Raw genomic sequence first — 25645 nt, forward strand, 5'->3', positions numbered from 1 at the left:
AAATCATAGATGAGAGAATTGAGTCTCATGAAGATTAAATGACTTGACTGAGAAAATTGTGTTTGGGATAGGAGGAGACTGACCTGAAACATACAATATACCATTCTAATATGTGAAGGTTACTATATATGAACAAGGAAATTAAACAAGTTAGTACTAATACAAAGCAAATCAGAGACTGGACCAACTATGACCAATATACAAGTGTTTTTAGAAACCTGAGATGTTCCTTTATTCCAAGACTAAACCTGAAGGAATATGGATTGCAGCTCCTGCTGTAGAGAACCTGCCAAGGACCAATGTGAGAGATATATAGGACAAAGGATCTTGGTCCATCCCAAGGCAGGAATTAGAGATATCCAACAATAGAAGAGGAATCTCACTTGAAGTCACAAGATCCTCATTCCCTGAAGCACGCCTGGAAAGTTGCACAGTGCAGAATGGGAGAGAAGTCTGGGCTGACCATGGAGTCAGGCTGCCTGAGACGAATGGCACTTCTGCCATTTGCTGCTGAGAGTATGCTGCTAAACTTCTCTTTGTAGTAGCATAAGGAAATTTTATGAACTGAAGTTTGCATCCTCACAGCTTTATTGCCAGGTATTACGTCTTAGAGAACAGCCAGACTCGCTAACAAGCACGGGAAATATGATAGTTCACATTAAAATAACTGGTCCAGATAGAAAAGTTAAAAGAAAATCACAGAGAAACTTAATTTATGATGACAATACATTAGATCAGTGTCTCACAAATTTTCCCAATCATCAGAATCAGATCAGTTTTGTTTAAACATCAACTCTGGATCTGATCCTACTGAATCAGCATCTCCAAGGACACTGGATAGTAGCATTATTTAAAAAGCAACACTGGTGGTTTTTATAAGGCAAAGTGGAAAACATTTCAGGCAAAAATTAGGTCTTTGAGAAAGGAAATCATAAGTAATCTTCACATACCAATGTACACTTGACACACAGAAGATATGATGTTTGTAAAGGAAATGAACATTATTCAATCTGCAGTTTTTAATAGTAAAACTCAATATATAATTTACTATTTATTTATATTATTAGTTATAATACAATAGTGCTTAAAGTGTTTGCACTTACTCTACAATAAGTGTAAACACTCTGGGGAAAAGTCTCACTGAGCATGGTGAGAATAGAGGAAAATCTCCAAATACCCAAACTCTCCTTCAGAAAGGAATGAACAAGAGCTGGAGTGGTAAGTGGTAAGTGGAAAGTTGTGAGTATAATAAAGCAGGAAGAATGAGGTCTTCCAAAGGCAAATATCTATAGAAGCACTGTGATCAGAACACAAAGCCCTGGGCTAGCAACAAGTGGGATAGGGCAACCAGTGACTTTCACTGTCAGTCTGAACTTTCCAAGGGGGAAGGAGCTGGTGTGGCTTTTATTAGGTTAATTCTATGTACCTTATATATTTAAAGCTATTTTTCTGAAACTTTCTCTATCTAGTGAAGGTATAGAAATACAAGTATTTTTTTATTTATTGACCTTATGATCAGATATAGAAATACATTTACTTCTTTAATTCTTAATTTACTTCTTTAATTCTTTAATACATTTACTTCTTTTATTGACCTTGCATCCAGCAACACTGTTAAACTCTAATGCTAATTTTAAAGTTTTAATAATTGTTTTTAGATTCTTGGAGTTGTCTACATATATAATCATTATCAAATAGCTTTATTTCTTCATTTTAATTGCTTTATCTCCTTTTTTTTTTGCCTTACAAATCTGAATTAGACATCCAATACTGTGTTGAAAAGAAATGAAGACAGCAGTAACTTTTAATCTTAAACTAAATACTAAAATATTTTATAATTAACTAGATCAACTAGGTTTTTATAGAAACCCTTTTATTAGGCTAATGCCCTCACTCGTATACACTGAGGAATCAGCCCAAGAGAGTGGTAATCTGCCTCTATTAGAGCCACTCATGTTGGGCAGACTCTGGATTTTGTCCCCTCAGATTCAAACAACTAAAAGAATAGAACTCCAGTTCACCAAATTCAGCAAATGTTCTCAAAATAAAGGCTGGTTTCTTTTTAACTTGCCTCTTTGGATTTCTTCTTTTGCATATTCTACGACCTGCATTTTCATTACATTTTCCTGTTCATCAAGGCTTTATTAATTACTGTTAATCAAAGGGTTGATCAGGGGACCTAGCCTGTCATATTTCTATAGTCAAAAGTCTGAGTAAATTCTAGGATAGTTTCAAGTACACACACAAGAACTTTCTTTTTCATGTGTTTTTTTTTTCCCCTTAATTTCCATTTAAAAGCACAGAAATGAACTAGATAAAATATAGTTAAAATGAAAATATAATTAGCATAATATACTTTTTTCTGAGAATTAATCTTATGAAAAAGGATTTTGAAAAATATTCAAATGGCTAATAAAATACAAAAGCATGTCTTAGTGCCAATCACAAGAATTTATAAAAAAAAAAATGTTTCAAATGATTAAAGAAAAAAGTCACCCTTGACCTTCTTTTTCCATGTTCTCAACAAGAATAAAAATGGTAAATTTTAAAGATTATGTAATTTACTGAGAACCGTTTAGGAACAAAATTCATAACTTACATTTCAGACTTATATTTGCCTAGGTTAACAATTTGAGCCCTGGCTACATACCCCAAACACTCATGCTATCACTAGTTTATTACAATATATTCACTACTAAAGCCATCCATTAACTTTTTCAATATTTGCCATTCAACATAGTGGCTTAATTCAAACTTTGCCTCTAGAGCCTAGAAACTCCACAAGTTTTATTTGTTTGTTTCCTAGTGTTGGAGACTAAACCCAGGAGTGTTCTACCACTGAGCTACATTCCCAGACCTTTTTATTATTTTATTTTGAGAAAGGGTCCCACTAAATTGCTGAGGCTGACCTCTAACTTGTGATCCTCCTGTGTCAGTTTCCGATGTAGCTGGGATTATAGCTGTGTGTCACAGTACCCAGCCAGAAGGTTTAACTCAAATTACCCCATGATATCTGTGCTATGCACAGGGGTTACAAAGTGAAGAAAACCTTTTTCTTAACTGTAGCTCCTGATTCGTGACTGCATCAAACCAGAGTGCTGGGGCAGAAAGAGAAAAATGAGGCTAATAATGAAAAACATAATTCGATTCTTAAGTTCCAAATAAAGTAACTTGAAGAAAACACTGAGCAATAACAGAGAAGTGACTGCCAATACTTGAAAGTAATTATTGATTATTCTTCATTCTACTAAATAAAGTGATCGTCTTTTCTGTATCATATTCAAAAATTTGATAATGGCGTCTTTTCTGTATCATATTCAAAAATTTGATAACTGTTTGCTGAAATGAATTTTACCTTTAAAAAGTAAATTTGATGAAAGGCACCACATAAAATGTATCAAAAATGCTTCAGAAATTTTTAGACAAGAAAAATTTTAACATTCTATAAGCACATACTAAATATGTAATGCTGGTTTGCACTAAAATTGGGTAATAATCTTGAAAGACAGCATTTAAAACTTCTAAACAACAACAACTAATTTATATAACCTAAAATCCTTTAACTCAGGACATTTTTTTCAGGTGAAGGTATGGTATGCATTTTGCGGTGGCACCTACTGGCAAAGTGTAGAAATGCAGCCAACTACAGCTAAGATGGCCTCATGAAAAGCTGGCAAGAGTGATGAATGTGAGAATCAATTCTCCCCCCCCCCTTTCTCCCATGTCTATTCCCATTCTTCCATGAGCTGAAAGGTGACTATAACTCCCCTATTACAAGGTCAGTATACAAACTTATCCTCAGATACAAGAGTTAAATATATTTTTATTTCCAAGTTTTAAGGTTGAGAGACAAAAAGGATAGAGACCAAGAGTGAAGACAGGCAGGAATCTGACTATATACAATTTTGCATACCTCACTGAGATTCCTGGGGCTTTACCCTATACCTACTATGCAATCATTGAAGGTCTTAGTCATGGGCTTAACATTCGCTGCTTCAGGAAGATCATTCTGGTAGCAATAAGATTAACAGGATGGAGCAAAGCAAGACTGAAAGCAGAATGGACAACTCAGAGGCTGGCAAAAAAGTCCAGAAAGAATTAAAGTCTAAAACATACAGCATAAAGACTGGAAATAAGATGGCAGCTACAGGAATAGAGATGAGGAGGAAGAATACAAAAAGTGTCACAGAAGAGGAGTTGGTAGATCTAGGTGAACCAGGAGATAGAGAAAGGAGAAAGGCTTCACCACTTTAGAAGAAGCACCTTTCCAGGGAAAGATTAAGATGTAGTTTGAGACATGTTAGGTTTAAGTTGCCTTTGAGGTACTACCTCAAAGACAGTTGAAGATATATCTCTAAAAATCAGGAAAGAAGTCTGGATTTCACTGAAATATAGATTTGGAAGAATTTGCATAATGTAATGAAAGGGGGCTAGAAAATAAGAGAATAGTATCTTAGATGTTATGAGGGAAAAAAAAGAGTTCAAGACAGTAATCATATATAAGGACTCAAAAGAGTCCAAAGACAATAACAACCAAATGATCACAAAAGCTCATAGGCAGAAGAGCTTTGGGAAACATGAACAGGTATGAGTTGGTCAAGTATAAGCAAGGAAATGAATACTGAATGTCTGCTCTGTGCCAGAAATATTAGTAAAGAAAACCAATAAACCCTCAAAGAGCTTACTGTCTCCTGAGAAATGCACATTAAATAACTAGAAATAGCAAAGTATTAAAAAATAGCATTTTCTTCAAGAATTTGAGCTGTAAAAGGAAGAAGGAACTGGAAGAAACAGAAGAGATGGTGTCTTGCTTTTTCTTATTATCTTTAGATTGTGGCTAAAGTCCAAGTAGAGAGAATAAAACAAAATAAATTACCAATGAAGCCCAATAGGTTGTCCACACCCCTGGGCAACATCTTCAAGTTTACATAAAGAGTTAGCACAATGTCTTACACAATTAGCATTCAATAAATATCAGCTATTTTTATTAATTTTTAATTTTTTTAAGAGAGAGAGAGAGAGAGAGAGAGAGAGAGAGAGAGAGAGGAGAGAGAGAGAATTTTAATATTTATTTTTTAGTTTTCAGCAGACACAACATCTTTGTTTGTATGTGGTGCTGACGATCGAACCAGGGCCGCACGCATGACAAGCGAGCGCGCTACCGCTTGAGCCACATTCCCAGCCCAGCAGCTATTTTTATTAGAATCATGCTATGGAATAACAATCAAAACCACAGGAGTCCACCATAATTGTAACTTCCAAAATTTAACTTTTAAATTTTAACTTCCAAAATTTTTCTTTAAAATTTATCATCCAATATATCTATATTACAAATGCAAGTCTGAGATTAAAAAACCCTCTTATTTCTAATATCACATATAAACAAATGACAGGTGAACCAAAGATTTACACATTAGAAAATAAAAGATAACCAGTATAAAACAGAATAGAGAATTCATCATTTTTTTTAATTTTCTTATTCATTCTTAGTACCGGTTTCCTTCAACACTAAATTAAAAGTTTAAAGGAATTATGTCTATTTGGCTATTTCTAGTCTTCAAAAATCTGTTTCTTCTAGATAAAAATATTAATACTTTTTTATTAATCTAAGTTAGTTTGGATGTACTTTTAATTTTGGTAAAAATTTAAGAATGAGAGCAAGGCATACAATAATTTATTCATCTATTTTGCTTTTCCTCTCCATTGTTTGGCCTAACGCTTGATCATTTTGATATCTATCATTCCTACCTGTGATTTTGTGAAGTTTTAAAGATAGGCTAATAAGACAAATTTGTAATTTATGAAAAATTATTACCTTGGACTTGGTATTTCTCCGAGAATCTCATTTAATTTGTCAATTAAGTGAATAAAATTAGACAGTCCCTTTACATGTTTCCTTAAAGGATCAGATGGTGATGGTGCATAGCCTTTCCCTCCAAGCTCTAATGTTCTAATAAAGGATGTAGCCATCTGTGAGTGGAAACAAAGAGTTTACTCATGTTTAATGATTAAGCAAAAAGCTACAGTTTATCTTTTGAAGCTAGATCTATGTAGATTTAGGAATACAGTTAAAATGAAGCACAATTTACGGCTCATACCACTCTTCATTAACCAAAGAAACAAGTGCCAGGCAGAATTCATGCACCAAGGTTGGAGCAATAATGCCCAGCTCAGGTGGAGGCTGATGGGCTAAGTCAGAGAGTAAATTAAGGACTAAAGATCATCTTCACATTCATAAGAACAGGTCATTGACTATAAAGAATTTGTTAACATTCCTAAACTGATGTCAGACTCCTGGAACCATTATGAAGAACAAACTTGTTTTCATTGTCAACTAATCTACTATGAATTGTCTGGAAATTCAGCATTTCCAAACTTTTACTTTACCTTTCTTATAAAATAAATATTTAGACTAGATAGCCACTAAGTTCCAACTACGTCTTGCATCCTAGACTATTTGACCATGTGTAAAATGCTTTTTCTTAACAAAGATAAAATATGTATGTGATGGTTGAACATAAGAATGTCTCCATCAAAGAAAAAATGTTTAGTAGATGCATTTTCCAAAGTATTACCCCAAGAAAGACAAACTCTATGAAATACCAATAATTTGGGAGAAAGCTCCATGGTGAAATAACTTAGAAAATAACAGATTAAATAATAAGGTTAACTTCTTTTAAAAAAAATCTTTTTAGTTATAAATGGACACAATATCTTTGTTTATTTTTTATGCGGTGCTGAGGATCAAACCCAGTGCTTCACACATGCTAGGCAAGCACTGCACCACTAAGCCACAACCCCAGTCCCAGGTTAACTTCTTAAGAAGCAGACTTCTTTATGAAGGAACTTCTCAGAGTTCTTCATACATAAACATGCATTATGAATTACCAACGGGGAATATACTATTTCTGAAATTTATGGCCTTGGAAACATTTATACGAGAAGAATTTACCAAGGCTAGGACTCTACAGAACACATGTAGTTAAACAGTGCTTTAGAGAATTTCTCCCTTGCCAAACATGAAGAAAATAGTAAAAAATGAAAATACCATTGGTTTTCAAATACAGAGATAGACCATGAATTGACTGATTAAAAGTTGTTTCATCATAATCATAAGAACTCTACATCAGATCCCTAAAGTTCAGGAACAATGCCAAGAATTAATAATTAGGATGGCATCAAATTAAAATGCTTCTGCACAGCAAAGGAAATAATTAGGAATGTAAAGTGATAACCTGCAGAATGGGAGAAAAACTTTGCTAGCTAGTTTTCTGCCAAAGGATTAAAAAACTTAAAAAAAAAAAACCAATCAATAAATGGGGAAATGAACTAAACAGATACTTCTCAAAAGAAGAAATAAAAATGATCAACAAATATATGAAGAAATGTTCAAGATCATTAGCAATTAGGGAAATCAAAACTAAAATGAGATTTCACCTCACTCCAGTCAGAATGGCAATCATCAAGAATACAAATAATAATAAATGCTGGGGAGGATATGGGGAAAAAGGAATACTTTTACACTGTTGGTGGAATTGTAAATTAGTACAACCACTTTGGAAATTAGAATGGAAGTTCCTCAAAAGACTAGGCATGGAACCACCATTCGACCCCAATATACCACTCCTCAGTATTTATCCTAAAGAATTAAAGTCATCTTACATACCCATGTTTATAGCAGCACAATAGCCAAACTATGGAACCAGCCTACGTGTCTATCAATGGATGAATGGCTAAAGAAATTGTGATACACACACACACACACACACACACACACACACACAATGGAGTTTTATTTAGCCATAAAGAAAAACAAAATTATGTCAACTGCAGGAAAATGGATGGAACTTGAGAATATTATGTTAAGCACCAAACCCAGAAGGTCAAGGGCTTTATGTTTTCTCTCATATATGAAAGGTAGAGAGAGAAAAGGAAAAGAAAGGAGGATGTGTGAAGATCTCACAAAAAAATCCAGGGGTAGGGAGGAGAGAAAGGAAGTGGAAAGTGCTGGGGAGTGATACTGGCCAAAATACATGGTCATATTGTGTGTATGTATGAGTATGCAGCAACAAACTCCATCATTATGTACAACTATAATGCAACAATAAAAAATGTGCAAAGAGGAAAAAAAGAACTCTATATCAGGGTTTATGAACCCACTGCTCAAAGAGTCTTAACACAATCATGACAATATAACATTTCCATACCAAATAGATAGACATCTGTTTCTCTTGAGCAGCATGTTTCAAATCAGTGAAGGCTTCTCTTCCAAGTCCTCTATCAGGAATATTGAGAATATGAGCCAGAGCCAGGTCATTCTTTGAATTTACTAGCAGGCTTAAATATGAAAAGATAACTTTCTTTGCTAGTAGCTGTACCTGTACAATAAAATATTCAGTTATTTTCTTTATTGCAGTTATTCTAAATATTTTCAATGTATAGTAGTACATATATAAATACACCACAGTGAATCTCCACATCATGTACAACCACAAGAATAATACATGTATGCATAACATGTCGAAATATACTCTAGTGTCACGTATAGTTTAAAAGAACAAATAAAAAGAATCACAATACTTCACAGTTCTTTAGGAAATGAGAATTGTATATAAACTGAAACCTTAGGTTGCATAGTCAACATATTCTTTCTTATAAATAAACTCACTGACAATAAGAAACCATGAGTACATAGTAACTATTATAATTATTGGAAAATGACTGTTAAAAAATGATACAAAAGATACAGTTCAAATCTGCATTTCTAATTCTCTTGCACACATCAGCCACTAAATAATAGCCAATAATAAAATTTCAGAAGCTTAGACCACGAGCCAACTGGCTCTATTTGTTCCCATAGCTACACTCCTTAAACGCCAGATTTAAGGACTAAAGTTAAATGTTTAAGTTTTGAGAACTAGTAGATATTGAAAATGAACAGATTTAACTAAATGTTAAATAATAGCATTCAGTTGATGCTGATATTTACTGGTGTCATGCAGAGTTACAGACTATTGAAGCAAAAAATAAGATTAGGGAGAACTTGACAGAGCCATCAAGTCTTGTGTATGTGTGTATATATCTCCACATTTACAACTTACTCTTTAAGGCTAAAAATATTCTAAATTTCTGATCTGTGATCCTGGGCAAACATCAGGGAAAAACATCTTGGAGTCCTCACAGATGGAGTGTTTTTTTTAACTCATGGCTGAATTGGACATCTATCCCCATCATTATGGTCAAATAACATGGCAGTTATGGTTTCCCTGCTCTTGTATGTGCAAGTGGGTTTTAAAGAGGCTCTCTGTAAAAGCAGTCCACATGAGTACAGTTATGATGTCCAGAAGCAAGGGCTTAAATTAACAAAATCCACAAAACTGAAGCTTTTCCAAGATACCAAAAATAAGGATACTGCTCTATTTATTTGTTTAATAAACTGATTCTATCCATACCACAAAATATTTGTGAGATTTGTTTAGAAATTGGACAATTTTATTTAAGCTTTCTGACAGTTCCAAGTTGCTTTTCCTATCCCTTAATTCTTACTGAAATGCTGATATTCAATCTCAGTTTGAACAAAGTTTTTCTAAAATAAAAAAATTTGCAATTTGTACAGGTATCTTTTTGCCTCCTTGGTTAACACATACATGTTTACATTTGCCAAAAAAAATAATAATAATAACAATAAGTTGAATTAGAACAGATATACTGATAGAATTTTTTATTTAAATAATGATTTGGGGGGCTCTTTAATCTTTTTCCCTTCATTACTCAGAATTCTAAAACAGTAGTTTAACACTTTAGGAAAAATAAAATAAAGAAACAAAAATATTGTTTCTTAAATTCATTCCATTCTTCTATTTGAAGATTTTGGTGTAAGCAAATTTGGTGATCAAAGTATATCTTGGCAAGACCATAGCCCAAAAAAGTAACTTTAGCCTTTCAATAGAAATATATTGACTTCCAAAAATACCTTCTGAAAAGAAAAATTAGAAACTTCAGAGCTGTCAATGTGGCTCTAACTTTAATGGCCCTCAGAAAATCAAATCCACCAGCTAACTAGTAAGATAAAATTCTCCTAGAAAAGACAGTCCCAGGAAGCAAAAGATAAAAAGCATAGGTTTAACACAAAGAAACAAATTATGAGTTTTTGGAGAGTTTTCTTTGGTTGTTTTTGCTTTGTTTTGGTGGTGGGCCAAGGCCTCAAACACAGGGCCTTGTGCTTATTCACTTATTCAGGCTACACCCCCAATACCTATCATGTTTTTTAAATATAGGTACAATGAAGACCCATCAGTTTCTCCATCATGGAAATTACTTTAGGATAATGTTTTATAACTGTAAGCCAAAATTCTAAGAGATTAGATCTTTTTACATATACAAATCAGCTCATTTCTCTCTTTTTAAAAAGTATATAAAAAGCCAGGTAAGATTGCCTGCAACTGTGATCCCAATGGCTCAGGAGGCAGGAGAATTGAGAATTAAAGCCAGCCTCAGCAAAAGCAAAGTACTAAGCAACTCATTGAGACCCTGTCTCTAAATAAAATACGAAATAGTGCAGGGATGTGGCTTAGAGATCCAATGCCCCTGAGCTCAATCCCTGTTACCAAAAAAAAAAAAAAAAAAAAAGGATAATAACAATTACTCTTAGATTCTCCCCTATAGAGTACCAGGAGCAAGACAGATCAAAGAAAAGGAGGCTGTAAGAGATCTCCCCTCCTCATACATGAATGTAGTTCTTAAGTGCCACTGAGAAAAGACCAGCCAATTTGGTAAGCAGTTTGTCAAGCTTTGGAGCAGAAGAGGAAAAAAGTGAGAATGTAAGTGAAAACTTAATTTTAAGAAAATAGTTAAAAATCACTAAAAGGAACATGGTGGTCTGGGCAAGAAACATTCAAGGTGGGCTTGAGAGAAAAGAAAATGCTCAAAAAATCTAACACGGCATAAATAAAAACTACATAAATAAAAATCCATGACTCCACAGCAATCTACAAACAAAAAAGGAGAAAATAGAAAAAAAAATCTTATTTTCCTCTTATGTATACCAATTCCCATGATAGAGAATTAAGCATTAACCTTGACGTTTTAACAGAACCACACCTCATCCCATTTAACAAGATAAAGCTTTTCTTTACTGAGAAATGGCAGGTAATTAATGTACACATGACAAAAAAAGAAACTCACCTTTCTATAAATGCTAAATATTTGACTCAGGCAAGGATCACCAATGCATACATAAAACCATTAGGGAAACATTGTTGGGAAATAAGGTTATTTACACAGTGCTAAAGTATCACCCCACAGACATATGCTGACAGCAAAGAGAAAACTAACATGTTATTTTTAAAATTGTTTTTAGTTGTAGTTGGACACAATATCTTTATTTTATTTATTTATTTTTATGTGGTGCTGAGGATCGAACCCAGCGCCGCACATGTGCTAGGCGGCGCTCTACCACTGAGCCACAACCCCAGCCAACCCGAAAACTACATTTTCATTTTGTAGAGACCTTGCAATTTGGGGCAGCCTGTTTGTGCCTCCTGAAGTGATACAAAATGAAATTCTCCACATCTGTTATAAACTATTTCTTAAAAAATATTAAGCCCAAATTTAAACTTCTAACTTCCAGTTTATTAGAATTACAGCAAGTAGCTGAGCATAATGGCATGTGCCTATAATCTCAGTGACTCAGGAGGCTGAGGGAGGAGGATCAGAAGTCCAAAGCCAGCCTCAGCAACTTAGCAACCCCTATCTCAAAAACAACAAAACCAATAAAAAGGACTGGGATGTAGATCAGGGATAAAGTACCCCTGGGTTCAATACCCAGTACCAAAAAATTAAAAGAGAGAGAGAGAGAGAGAGAGAGAGAGAGAGACAGACAGACAGAAAGCAAATAAAAGAACAAGTTAAATATTACCAGAGTATTCATCAGATAATTAAAAAGGAAGAAACAAAAAGATGAGGGGAATTCTTATAAATTAAGAGTCTAAAGAGATATAAAACCATTTTGGGGACAAATGCTGAAATTGGAGTAGAAAGGTAGTAAATTATATTAATGGGTATTTAAGTTTTCTTTATATGATAAGTGATACTGTGGTCATCCCTAATTTGCAGGAAGTATATGGTGAAGAATTTTAGAGATAAGGTGCAAAGGATAGAAATAAAATCAGATACACATTAAAAAAAAACTAAACTAAATTAAATCCAGAATGCAGGTATTTACTTGAAGGCAGTAATAAAATATGTTTTTAAAAGTACAATCTGTAAAATATAGGTCTTCTGGAAGAATCAATCTCAGAAAAGTTTTCTGAAAAATTAAGAAGGTAATTCACCAATGTGTTGACTTAATGCAGCAGTTGGTTATACAAGTAGGTGCACTCTAGATCTTTTATACACCATATTTTTTAAAGTATGTTAAATATAATTTTACTATTTTTCCCAATACTCTCTAACTCTTGTCAATGGTGATTTAATTAATCATAGAAACTTCTATAAATATAATTCCCATGGTCAGTGGGGGTCACTACATGTAATTAGATACCTAGCATAACATGCAGCTGAAAGCAAGTTGTATTAGACAAAACCTGTATGTGGCTCTAATGTTCTGTAATTCGTTTCCACAGCAAAACCTGTGGTCAGAACTCTTAATCGTAGGTAGTACATCATTTGTATTACTTCAAAGGATACAGGCCATATTTTTCAATAAAACATATTCTCCCAAGAATCACACGTCTAAAATAGTATATGTGAGGTGCAGAAACTGATAACTGAAAGTTCACCTATTTTTCTGGTTCTTTGAACGATACTTATTTTTGCTTAGTGGAATTTGCCTTGGCCCCAAACCATGAATAACCTGATTAGTATCAGGCTCTTTCTCTAGACTCCAGTGTATTAAAATTTTTGCAAATAGTTTATTTCAACAAACTAAAAACTTATAAAAATTTTAAAAGAACAAAACATTAATAGCTCAAATGAACCATCAAATACATAGTGATTTGAAGGGGCTCATATTCTGCTTTAATTTACTAATCTATCAATACCTTTTCATGATCCTGGTTGTGTTTTACTGGTGACATTGGCATATAAAGATCATTTTCATCATCTCCTGCATGCTCTTTGCCACAGAGAAAATCCAGTAGTTGAATCTGCAGAAAATATAGGGTATTACTAATAAAAAAAATTCACACATAATGTCACTGATATTCCAGTGCAGAATATTACTTGATACTTGTTGGCAGTTATTGACTATACATGGAATTCTTCATATGAGATATTAGCATGATATTCTTTTTCATATTTCATAAATCCTTCAACTTGACTGATAAATGATAATCTTGATCAAGGATAAGATTTGCAGGTCCTCTTCCTTCAGGGCATGGAATTAAAATTTTTGTTAAATAACAAAATTATATTTAAATTATAATTAAAGGATAAATTATAGTTAAATAAAGAAACTAGTAAGATTCATCATTATCCTTAAGAGTTCAAGAATTTTACCAGAATGTGAAGAGGCACATATTTTCTCATCAATATAGCCTGGAACTGTTAAATACTCATCATTAGCAGAGTTGGGTCTCCCAGCTAAGGAAACTGTTTATTATAACAAATATACATATTTAATTATGCCCTCATATGCATCTGTTTTCCTACCTTGGAGTACTATCATTTTCATGTTAATTCCTCTAGATTTAACCTCCAAGTTTCCTTTCCTTTATTTCATAATGTTGTATTTATTCTGTACTTTAAATTTTTATTGTGCTTGAATAAAGAAAATGTAGTATATATATCATGGAGTTTTATCTAGCCATAAAGAATAAAATGATGTCTTTTGCAGGAGAATGGATGGCACTTAAGGGGTGAACCTCATGCAAATAGAACAGAGATGGATAGAGGAAGGAAATCTGGAGGAGGGAGAAGAAAATGGGAGGTACTGACCAAATTATATTGTTTTATTGTGTGCATGTATAAATAAATTTACTATCACATGTAATTATAATGCACAAATTAAAATCAGACAAATAAAAAATTTATTGTCCTTGATTTTCAGGATACTAACTTGATTTTGAATTTGTTTTTATCTTCTTTTTTTAAATTCTCATAAAAATGGCTTATTTTTCAAAAAGAATAGGAGTTACTCTGAAGTATTTATCTGTATGTAGTTACACAACTTTTCCTGCTTCATACTCTCATGCTTTATTTGAAAAATTAACAAGTTTTTATCACTTATATAAGCATGATAATTTTATAACCTGGTAATTGCTAAAAAAAAAAAAAGGTGGGGAGGGGAATGAACCTCTGTAATAGCTTATAGAGGAAGAACTAGCTCATAAAAAATCACAAAGGTGGAGACATCTTACACAAAGAATAAATTCTTATCATACTCAGAACATCAGTTGATGAAATACTAGCCTGCATCTAATTCCTCTTTGTGAAAGATTTCATTCTCTCTGTTGAAAGCCTCCAAAGAAATGCAGGTACTTCTAAGGAGAATGGAATTCTTGAGGCTGAATACTTCCCCCCCACACCTGCAGCTTTGAGAATAAAGCTTTTATCCATCTCTTAAAACAGAACACCCTAGACCTTACATGTCCCTACAATCTATTATATACTATTTTATCATTCCAGTCTGTGATAACATTTATAGGTAGTCCTTTCGATCCCTCTCTAGTAATAGGCTTTTATCTGCATGCCTGAGGAGAGCCAGCCCACCTGTCCACATACCTGAAAGAGGGACCCAAAAGCAGCAGAGGAAGGGTTGGGGTTAAAAAGCTTTTTGTTTGTTTGTTTGTTTGGGGGAAGAGAAAAACAAATGTTTGTGGATAAAGTTTGGGGCCGGGGCACAACACGGGACAAACATTTATAAGAACAAAATCTTGCTTTGTATTTAGTAACCACAAGGTGTTCACAAAGACAGGTATCTCTAAGACATGAGGACTTTGGAGGTTTGCTGGCAGTTTTCTGGGTTAAACTGAAGGGCTTGAGCTTCTGCTTCTGCCCAAGATGCTGGGCAGAGGCCGACAGGGTAAGATCTTCCCTAGGAGTAAGGAGGTCTGGTGGCCCTAACTGCCCACTGCACCTGTTGGAGGCCTAGATCATGCAAGGCCTCCTCTTTCTGGAGGTGGCTGCAGAGCTGACCCCTGCAGGCACGGGGGACCCACGCTCTGGATCTCCCTTAACAAAGGTTAGAGGAAATGCCTGGTGGTCTCAGGTTCCAACTAGGGGCTGCTTCCTCAGGAGTGCTGTGTTTTCTGAGCTTTCTCAAGAAGTCCCTTCCTACTCAGAGTTCACCCCAGAAGCTGGGCCTTGGGCACCAATACCACTTCCCCGGCTGCCCTGGGCAACTGCAGGTCGCACCCACTAGTGCCAGTGTAGTCCTTCAGCCCAACACCCTGATATATTCCTGGTGCCACACCACCCACACTGAAGCCCTGCAGATGTGGCTTGTTTTTAGTTTGGAGTTTGTTGTTTGCAAAATCTAGGAAGTCTTATGTGTGGCTGCTATCCTTGAGTTTCCTTAAGTACCTAATAATTATGTATATTCAAGTTGTCATTCCCCTCTAGAAGCTCTGTTCTGTTGGGCAGGTATGTTGTCAGCTGACCTATCCTTCTCTGGCTGCGGGTAACCTGTAGATGGTTTGTTGGTTTTCTTCACTGGCAGTTTGGGGCTTAGCTCTAACATGACAGCTCTGCAAGTAATGGAAGGTGAAATGTCTTCTATGGCACAGCAGTGGGAGAAAAAAAGAGGCTGTCGAAGCGAACGAAGTCCCATGTTCTCCCAATGTTCTCCCAAGCCTCACCAACAGGAAGCAAGCCCACCCATCCGCTCCTTCTTGCCTAGAAGGAATCTGGGCATACTCACAGAAGATATTTGCTGACCTTGCTCAGAGGATCCAAAAGTCTCTGTGGTTAAGCTCTTCTGCTCCTCACCCCAGATCTGACGCTATCTTTCAGATACCCACTAGTTCATGAGAAAGCAAGCTGTTCACCAAATCTCCACTTCCACTCCAGCTAGAACCAAACCTTGTCTGCTTCCAGATGCCTATGGCGCTGCAACCATAGTCCTCAGGAGAGGAATTATAAACCAGAAAACGAAGGTGAAAGGGGAATGCTTCAAGTTTACAGGTTGCTGTCTTAGCTTTATCCTAATTCCTCATAATTCCTGCCTTATTTAAGCTATAATAAGAAGCAAATAAATTTTATCATGGTAATGAAAATTCAGAATCATTTGGAATAGTCTAATATGTAAGTTTAAAGGCACTTAAGCATAAATTAGTGTTATATTTAGTACATTTTTGAGAAATACATCTGTCCATTTTTTCCTTACTAGAAATTTCCTTAGAGCAAGCATAAATATCAAAGACCAAACTATTAATGTTTCAGAGTTTAAATATAGAAAATTTCTTCATGCACTACATTTTAGCAGTTTCAATTTTCATTCCTGGTGTCCTTCAAGGGAGATATGTTACTATTTGGAGACCACCTCCCTCATAGACAATCCAAATGTGCACCTTATAAATCTCATACTACAGGTTAATACACTCAAATGAGGAAGCTTTTTAGAGAACTCAGACAGGGACAAGGCACAGGATGAAAACAATGTGCCTAAAATCCTCAGTTATATCATACTAGTGCTGGTTGATCTTCTTTCTTGTTTCTACAACTCAATGCTTATATATGATTAGCCTCTCAAAAAGTAAAGTAATAAAAAGTAGTAAAAAATCACCTCAACAAGCAAGCAAAAAAAGTATAGCTAGGGGAGAATGTACTAAGTGAACTATCTCCACTTGCAAGTACCCTTACCACACTGTGGATGTGCATGTGTGGGATGAACATGCACGTGGGCAACACATTTTGAGGAAGTTATAAGCAAAGGCCTCCATGGAGCCCAGTGAGGCAAAGACAACAAACTGCCAACTCTCCAACTCCATGAACTATTTTATCCTTGCATGTTACTACCCAAAATAATGACTATCTTCTCCACCCTCCCTCAGCTTGGAGTGCCCATGTGACTAACCAAAATGGAAGCAAAAGAGCTATGTCTCCCTAAAAGGAGATTGCTGTTCCCTCTTACTACTTCCTGTAGCAAAGAATGCTGATACAATGTCTGGAGCTTCAGTGGTCATCCCGAACCATGAGGTAGGTGGTCTTGAGGACAGAGGACAAGAATTAAGATGGAACATGAGATGGGGAAAGCAGCATGACAGGAAAAGCCTGGATCTCTGATAACATGAAATATCACATCAGTCCTAGTTGCATATATTTCAACATCTTTTAGGAGTGAAATAAGCTTCTATTTTTTTCTAACTCACTTTTTTAGTAGAAGTTTCCATTATAAACAGCTAAAACAATATTACCATATGGAAATATTTACAAAGTATTCAAATTATCTTATAAAATATAGTAAACATCTTCTTCTAATTCTAGCTACACTTATTTAGCTATTACTACTATTTAACCACTGCTTTATAGCATTCAGTAAATCTTAAAATAAAGAGCACCTTCAATGCTTTTAAAAAATTAGATACAGATGAACATATTCTAAAAAAGGAATCATAAATTCTAATGTAAACAAAACCAAACTGCAAGGGATGCTACTGTATTTAATTTTTTAATTTATATTCTATTAAAAAATAACTATGGTTGTACAAAAAAAAGAAATCTATATCTCACATATATTGCCCCATACTATTCTCATAAGATAAATGACACTCCCATCACAAAATATTATTAATCCATAAGAGAAAAACCATAATAATCATTCATATAACATATGCTGAATAACAGATGCACATTCAACCAAGAAAAAATACATTTTAGAAAAGCAATCCTTGACATAATTTAAAAAAAAAAACATGCATTTGGTACTGATTTGTTACAATATTTTTTGATCTAATAAAAAACTGTTATAGCAACCAAATAATAACACAAGTTTAACAAAATTTACCACCAAAATATTTCTTTCAAATAATAACTAGCTTTCAGGTACCTAAATTTTCCATTCTTAACATGATCACCAAAGCAAAAACATTATCAAATTACTAGAGCTTTTGTTTTTCTCCGAACATGTTACTAACCAGAACAAAGACTATATTCTCTGCCTTCTTTCAGAATCTTCCTCAAATTACTATAACTGTGTAACTATGATTTAATGGTGCATGTTTGTAATCTGAGCTACTCCAGGCAGGAGGACTGCAAGTTCAAAGCCAGCCTCGGCAACTTAGCAAGACCCTAAATAACTCAGTGGGACACTGTGTCAAAATAAAAAAATAAAAAGGGCTTGGGATGTAGGTTGGTGGTAACACCCTTGGGATTCAATCCCCAATACCAATAAATAAATACATATGTACATATACATATATAAAAGTAGCCTCGCTGAAATTTAGTTCTATTAAAATAGGATTATTTTTAAAAATACTTACGGGGGATATCATGTCATTATTTTCACAATTAGAAGTCAAAATCCTACATTTTTTATAAATGTCGATCAGATCTACCATATTACTATTTGTCAAAAAATCATCGTAAATCTTCTTAATGTCTTCATAATGGTCAACCACTTGCATATCTTCAAGGGGTAAGTTTAATTTCTCATGTAGTAAGAATTTCCATGTCATTAAAACATCACTGAGAGAGACTGTAAATTCTTCATAGTGCTGAAAGAGATGATGCCAAGAGAAAAAAAGGATAAAGTTGGGTGCCAATATATTCATTAACTTATAATTGAGATGGGAAATGCACATAAAATTTTGATGAGGCAAAACTTGCACACGACAAAACTGGTAAACAGAGTCATAGACTTATTTCCTAAATTTCACTGGATTTCTTCTACTCAGGGTCAAAAGAGGAGTGGGCAGTGATCAGTCCTTAAAGTACTACTGACTGGGAAACATTTGTTTCTGTAATATTTACTTCCTTTTAATTAATGAGTTTTTGCTGTTTTGTTTTGTTTTACAGTCCTAGGAATTGAACTCAGGACACCACATGTTAGGCAAACCCTCTACCACTGAGCAACATGGATCTGCAGCCTTACCTAATATATCTTTAATCTTTTATTAAAAATTGCTAATGTCATAATGATTCCTACACAACACAATGTTTCAATGTCTTGAAAATATGGTCTTAGGAGTTTTTTTCAAAATGATGTTTCATTCCACTAGTGTTGGAGGGTAAACAAAATATCAGTGCTAAAATCTAGGGCTTGAAAATAATTTTGATTCTTCCCTGTTTATAGACACACTAAACTGTAACAAATAAGCGTTAAAAAGCAAAAGTCAGGTTTTTTTCTATAGGTTCTCAGATGTTTCTAATCAGGCAAAATATTCTTTTGCTTTCTCTATTTTGACTTTCTAATTTTCCTGAATGAAATAAAACAGATTGTAATCTGGCTACAGTGACTTAGTTGCTTAGAGACCCACTAATGTTACCAACATGTTTGTGTGTCAGTACTTTATCTAACAACAAAAATTTATTTAAAGTCTCTTCATCAATATCTACATGATAAATTCTCTCACTGGACATGCTGAAGGTTTTGGTTTTTAGGGACTGCATGTATTCTTTTCCTACATTAATACTCTACATACTAATAACACTGACGACTAAAAAATGCCAGCTTTCATTCAGTAAAAATTTGTTTCTTTCCAACATAGCATGAATAACAAATATGTTTCAGTATTCATATGTGATTTTGTAAAATGTAATATGTGCTATCTTCAATTGTTATGTTCCCTTAATATATTAGTAGTTTCTGCTATACCAAGCCCTTTCCACTAAACCCATTTGAAGATGGGAGGATAATTAAGAACTGCATAATTCACTGAAACTAAATTGTTAACACCATCTTTATACAATGAAGAATAATAAAAAGAAATCAACACACCCAACCCACATTTTCTATATATTTGATGCATTGAAATCTTTATCTTCATATCTTTTATGATAATCAGTCACATTTGCTACTTACTATCCAAATTTATGACAAGGTGTCCAAAGCTGTCTTAAAATAATTAACTCTACTTTTCCATCTGGAGACGACTAAGAAAATCATCCTGTTGTTCTTAGGATAGGGACCTATTATACCAGGAATATGGAAATTCACTATTGTCTATGAAACTAGTTCAATGAACAACCAAAACAAATCAGTAATTCTCAAATCCAAACATAAGACAGATTTGTAACTTCCCAGCACTGCATCAAAAATTGGATACTTAAATTCCCAATTCCAGAAAGCTTACAGTCCAGAATATTTCCAAGTGGTATTAAATTAAATAAATCCAGATATTTAGAGTTTCAAAACTCACTTATTTTATCTCAAAAATTTCTAAAACTGTTGTTGGTATGACATTCTTCATGTTTAAAATCAATTAAGATTTTTGCCTAATGTAAATGTACAATTTATTCTCACTCTGTTGAATACAACCAGTTAAAATAAAACCATGCAAGCTCTTCATCTTGTGAGAAAAGGTTTTGACTAGATTAACAGTGTTTATACTGGGACAGTAAAAACATTTTAAATCCAAATAAAAATGCACTCCAGATATCAGTTTTCATGATCAGGTGCCCACCATGACAGCATATTCTATTATTCAAACCAGTAACAACTGATTGAGAGAGTCTGTGGTCAAATCAGAAAATGTTTTGGTAGGAGAACACGCCAGCTGGCTAATATATGAAGGAAGTTCAAAATGTTCAATTCTTTAATTCTCTGATGGACCTAAGGATTGTATTTCATAAGAATCAAATGAGCAAAGCAAGAGTTACACATTTTTCAGAGCACTTGTACTCTGATTATATATTATATCAGTTACTTTATAATAATTCAAAATTGTAAATAAAATTTACATTTTTGAATTATGAAACTTTTGTTGTTAGTAAGAAAGATAGCAGGTCTAATAAAGAGCACTAATTAATTGTGTGAGCTTGGTTATTGACCTTGCTTGCTAGTAAAGAGCATTAAACCATAGTGTGACCAGTTTCCTTGGTTAAAAAATGAGATTGTACAAATGAAATAATACCTGATAAATGGTAGAATAAAAAATGTCAATTTCCTTTCTCTTTTCCTACTCTAAGTAAAATAATTGCTGGGAGAAGGGTGGTACATAAATACAATAAAAATTTAAAACCTCTTTCTTCTCATTTCTTGGGTCACTATTAGGTCATTTTCAAATGTGACAAGTCTACCACAGATGCTGAGATTGCTTTCCATGAAGTAATAAAACTGATACCTTTGTCTATTTCACAAAATGAAACATTTGAAACCTTCTTAGTAAGAGCATATAAGGTGAAAAATATTCAGTATAACGTGATTGCCAGACACGAAATCATTTCCAAAGAAAGAAAAGACCACAATACTATTTGCCAACTAATGAAGCTATGTATATTTGCCATATAGTAAAGTCAAGTCCTCAATGAATCTATAGTTTACCTTTTTAGCAATATAAAGCTTTTGGAGTCATGAGTCAAGCCAAAAAAATTCCCCCTCAAAAAGAATGTGAAAAATATAAAACCCAAAGATTATTGTAACATACTTTTTCTTCCATTTAAGCAGTTAATAAAACAAACATGACATGACAGACCACCAATTCTACTAGGTATTCAAGAGTTTAGTTGTAATAAAATTCAGTTGTAAGGACACACTGTAGGACTCATGCTTTCAAACTTAAGAGAACTTAAGTAAAAATAATTCAAAGGATGAAACATATAGGTAAAGGATATATATATATATAACCCACTCCACCCTACTATTACCATATGCTATTATGTAGGGGCGTGTGTGTTGCTTTATACTGTTGAGTGCTTGGAAGTCTGAGCATAGTTGATGGTGCCTGCACTGATGTGTCCATAGAGCTAAATAAAACTGAACTGCAAAACAACAACACCACTCACTGCACACATGCACACCCAATTGTGAACTGTGAAAAGTCAGACTCATCTCTCCTCTTCCCCACCTAGAATCTGAACTTTCACAGTGAATTAAGTAAATTGGCAAGCAGCAAATTAGCAAGCAGAAAAAGACACTGAACTACTGCTTACATACACACGCCCTGAATAAAAACTGTCTTTGGTTGAATATTTCAATATTATCAATATTTTTATTATGACAACTAAATGTCTTCAGAGTATATTTTACTTAGCTTGTTGATAAAATATGTTCATCCTTCTAAAATGAGAGGATTTGAATATGTTCTGATTCCAGAAAAACAGCCTTCAATCATATATAATACTGATACTTCATCACGTTAATGTCTCTATTTTCTAGTAAATGGCCACCAAGGTTTAACCCCTGCTATACTGTTCTATTTGTATTATATCTTCAGAATCTCTTACTTACCTTGGTGTCATTTCTTCAGATTATTAAAGACAGACACTTTAATTTTACATTGGGAGTCAAATTGGCAAGGCTTGGATATGGGTTGCAATGGGGAACAAAGGAAAGGAACTCTGGGATAACCCTTCGGTGTTGGGTGTCTCTTTCAGTGACCAGTGAACAATGGTATCTACTATCGAGAATAAGAATATGAATGGGAAGACAATTTAAGGAAACAAATGAAGTGCACTAGTTTAAGAAATTGATGTGGAGATGGTAATGGAGCAGCAAAGGAGCACTTTATCATACCAGACTAACAACCAACAGATTTCCAATACAAATGCTGGTGAAATGCATTCAATTCAAGTAGATCAAATGAAGGCCACTGGAAGCTACTCAGGGAATAAAGATATGCCACTATAAATGATGCTGCTCTGGAATATTGAAAACTTGGGTTAAAAGCACTAATAAAAAGCAGATGCAAGAAGACCACTCTCAACTTCCCAATGTTTCTTACAGCAGATTAAATTACCATGTTAAAAAGTCCTCTCTATTCCAGAAGGAAAGTAACATTCTTACCATCAAGCACAGGAAGTTGAGGCCAAGAGAAATCTGAACAGGTCTCTTTAAATAACCTTACCTTCCTAGACTCTTCTCTATCCAATTAACTACCTGGCTCAATCTCTTTGCCATGTCACATTTTCATTTTATTAGTCTCTGTCAAATTCCACACATAAATGTTCAACTTGAACTTTCTTCTGGGTTTTCATTTCCTTATGAAGACTCCCATGTCACATGAAGACTTGTATTAAATAAATCTGTGTGCACTTACCCTATTGATCTGTCTTCTGCCAATTTAATTCTTAGGTCCAGTGGAAAAACTCTAGAAGGGCAGAGGTAAAATTTTGCCTCCACAAAACATGAACAAAGTGTAAAACAAGGAAAGTATATAAAATATGTACAGAATCTTTCAGACAATACAAAGAAAAACCAACTTGATGGTGTCATAAGCCAAAGATATGAACACAGAATTTAAGAAAAGTCCTAGTCTCATAAAGTAAGTTTGGAAGTATGTCTTCTACAGTGTTCTGGAAGAGATGGAGAAGGGTTGAAATTAGTTCTTTCAATGTTTGGGAGTATTCACAGTGAAGCCATCAGGTTTGGGGCCTTTCTTTAATGGGAGACTTTTATTACAGGATTCAATTTAATGTCACTTGGTCTGTTCAGATTTTCTATTTCATCATGATTTAGCATATATCAAGGCATCTGAGTATTTCTTCTAGGTTACACAGTTGTATATTGTTCATATTAGTCTAGTCAGGGCTTGGAATGATCATTTATACTTCTGTATTATCACTTGTAAGGTCTCTTCTTTCATTTATGATTTCTTTTATTCTTAGTCTAGCTAAATGTTTGTTGATTTTATCTTTTTAAAAAGCCAAACACTTAAGTTTCATTGATCTTTTCTGTTGTTTTTCTAGTCTTTATCTCAAGTATTTCAGCTCTATTCTTTATTATTTCCTTCCTTTTGCTAACTTTGGGCTTAGTTTGTTCTTCATTGTCTAGTTATTTGAGGTACATTAGGCTGCTTATTTGAGATATCTTGTTTTTGATGTAAATATTTATTGGTATAAATTTCCCACTTAGAACTACTTTGGCTCCTTCCCAGAATTTTTTTGTTATGTTTCCATTTTTGTTTGTTAGAAGATATTTTAAAACTTCCCTTGTAATTTCTTTGACCCTGTGGTTGTTCAGTTTATTTTTTCATTCCAATGGTTTGTGAATTTTCCAAAATTCTATTATTGATTTCTAGTTTTATACCATTGTGCTCAGAAAACATACTTGATGTTTCAATCTTAGATTTATTAAGACTATTTGTAGCCTAACACATGAACTATCCTGGATAATGTTCCGTGGGTACTTAAAAACTTTTCCAAAAAATTAAATAAGAGGAATACTTCCAAATGCACAATAAGAGTCCTGATATGAAAGCCAGAAGGAGATATAATGAGAAAAGAAAACTGCAGGCAAATATCTTCCTGATGAACAATAGATGCAAAAAAACCTCAACCAAATACTAATAAACCAAATTCAACAGCACAATAAAAGGATCATTCGCCATGGACAAGTGGGATTTATCTGAATGATGTAAGGATGTTTCAACACATGCAAATCTATAAACATGATACACCTCATTAACAGAATGAAGGACAAAAATGATATGGTCATCTCAAGATTAAAAAAAAATTATTTGACAAAACAAAACAGCCTGTCATGATAAAAACTCTGAATAAATTAAGTCTAGAAGAATATATCTGAACACATTTAAGATCATATATGACAAACCCACAGTTAACATCATACTCAATCATGAAAAAGTATCTTTCCTTCTAAGATCAGGAATAAGATAAGGATGCTCATTTGCACCACTTCTATTCATTGTGGAACTATAAATCCCAGCTGGAGCCATTTAGCAAGAGAAAAATAAAAGGCATTCAAATTACAAAGGAAGACCTGTGACCGACCGGCGGAGCAGGCCCAGAAGCCGGCCGGCGTGGTAGACACATCGGCCCAATTGGAAGAGGGGCAGAACAGAGCCCCTGCTCGCGCCTGCAAGGTAGGCAGACCTGCGACTCACCAGCGGAGCAGGCCCAGCGGCCCTCTGGTGTGGTAGACACATCGCCCCAATTGGAGGAGGGGTGGAGCAGAGCCGCCGCCCGCGCCTGCAAGGTAGGCAGGCCTGCCACCAACCACCAGATCAGGCCCAGCGGCCAGCCAGCATGGTAGACACATCACCCCAATTGGAGGAGGGGCAGAGCCACCGCCTACGCCTGCAAGGTAGGCAGACCTGCGACCGAACAGCAGAACAGGCCCAGCGGCCCGCCGGCATGGTAGGCACATCACCCCAATCGGAGGAAAGACCCAGCTGCCGCCCACTAGGTAGGAAGACCGCGCATCCTGGAGAAAGGGCCCAGCGGCACACCGGCCTACTTGAAAGATAACCCCAATTGAAGGAGGGGCACAGCCGCCACCTGCACCTGCAAGGGAGGCAGACCTGCAACCTGGAGAACAGGCCCAGCGGCCCGCCATCGTGGTAGACAGATCATCCCTATTGGGGGAGGGGCCCAGCTGTTGCCCGCAAGGTAGGCAGACCACGCAACCTGGAGAAGGGGCCCAGCGGCCTGCCGGGGTGATAGACAGATCACCCCAATTGGAGGAGGAGCACAGCCACCGCCCGCCCCTGCAAGGGAGACTTTGCAACTATACAAGAGCAATATAAATATATAGGGGGAAAATTCAATAACACAACACTTTCACCAAGCAGAAAGAAACGCAAGAAGT

At 35.0% G+C, this 25645-nt stretch overlaps 1 protein-coding gene across 27 annotated transcripts in view; it reads right to left on the reverse strand.

Moving 5' to 3' along the window:
- Parpbp (PARP1 binding protein) overlaps positions 1-25645 on the reverse strand; it is a 49961-nt gene that overhangs the window by 15014 nt on the left and 9302 nt on the right. For 7 of the 27 annotated variants that reach the window (XM_077798649.1, XM_077798647.1, XM_026398057.2 and 4 more), the window contains exons 2-5: positions 18420-18653; positions 13041-13145; positions 8208-8378; positions 5816-5970 (exon numbers count right to left, since the gene is read on the reverse strand). In XM_077798649.1, the coding sequence (XP_077654775.1) occupies positions 5816-5970; positions 8208-8378; positions 13041-13145; positions 18420-18653 (665 nt within the window). Of the gene's footprint in view, positions 1-5815; positions 5971-8207; positions 8379-13027; positions 13146-18419; positions 18654-25645 lie in introns of those variants that run through there. The other 20 variants (XM_077798655.1, XM_077798652.1, XM_077798645.1 and 17 more) reach the window with 9 other exon arrangements.

The sequence above is a fragment of the Urocitellus parryii genome, chromosome 5 (genome assembly GCF_045843805.1).
Source record: "Urocitellus parryii isolate mUroPar1 chromosome 5, mUroPar1.hap1, whole genome shotgun sequence".
NCBI lineage: Eukaryota > Metazoa > Chordata > Mammalia > Rodentia > Sciuridae > Urocitellus > Urocitellus parryii.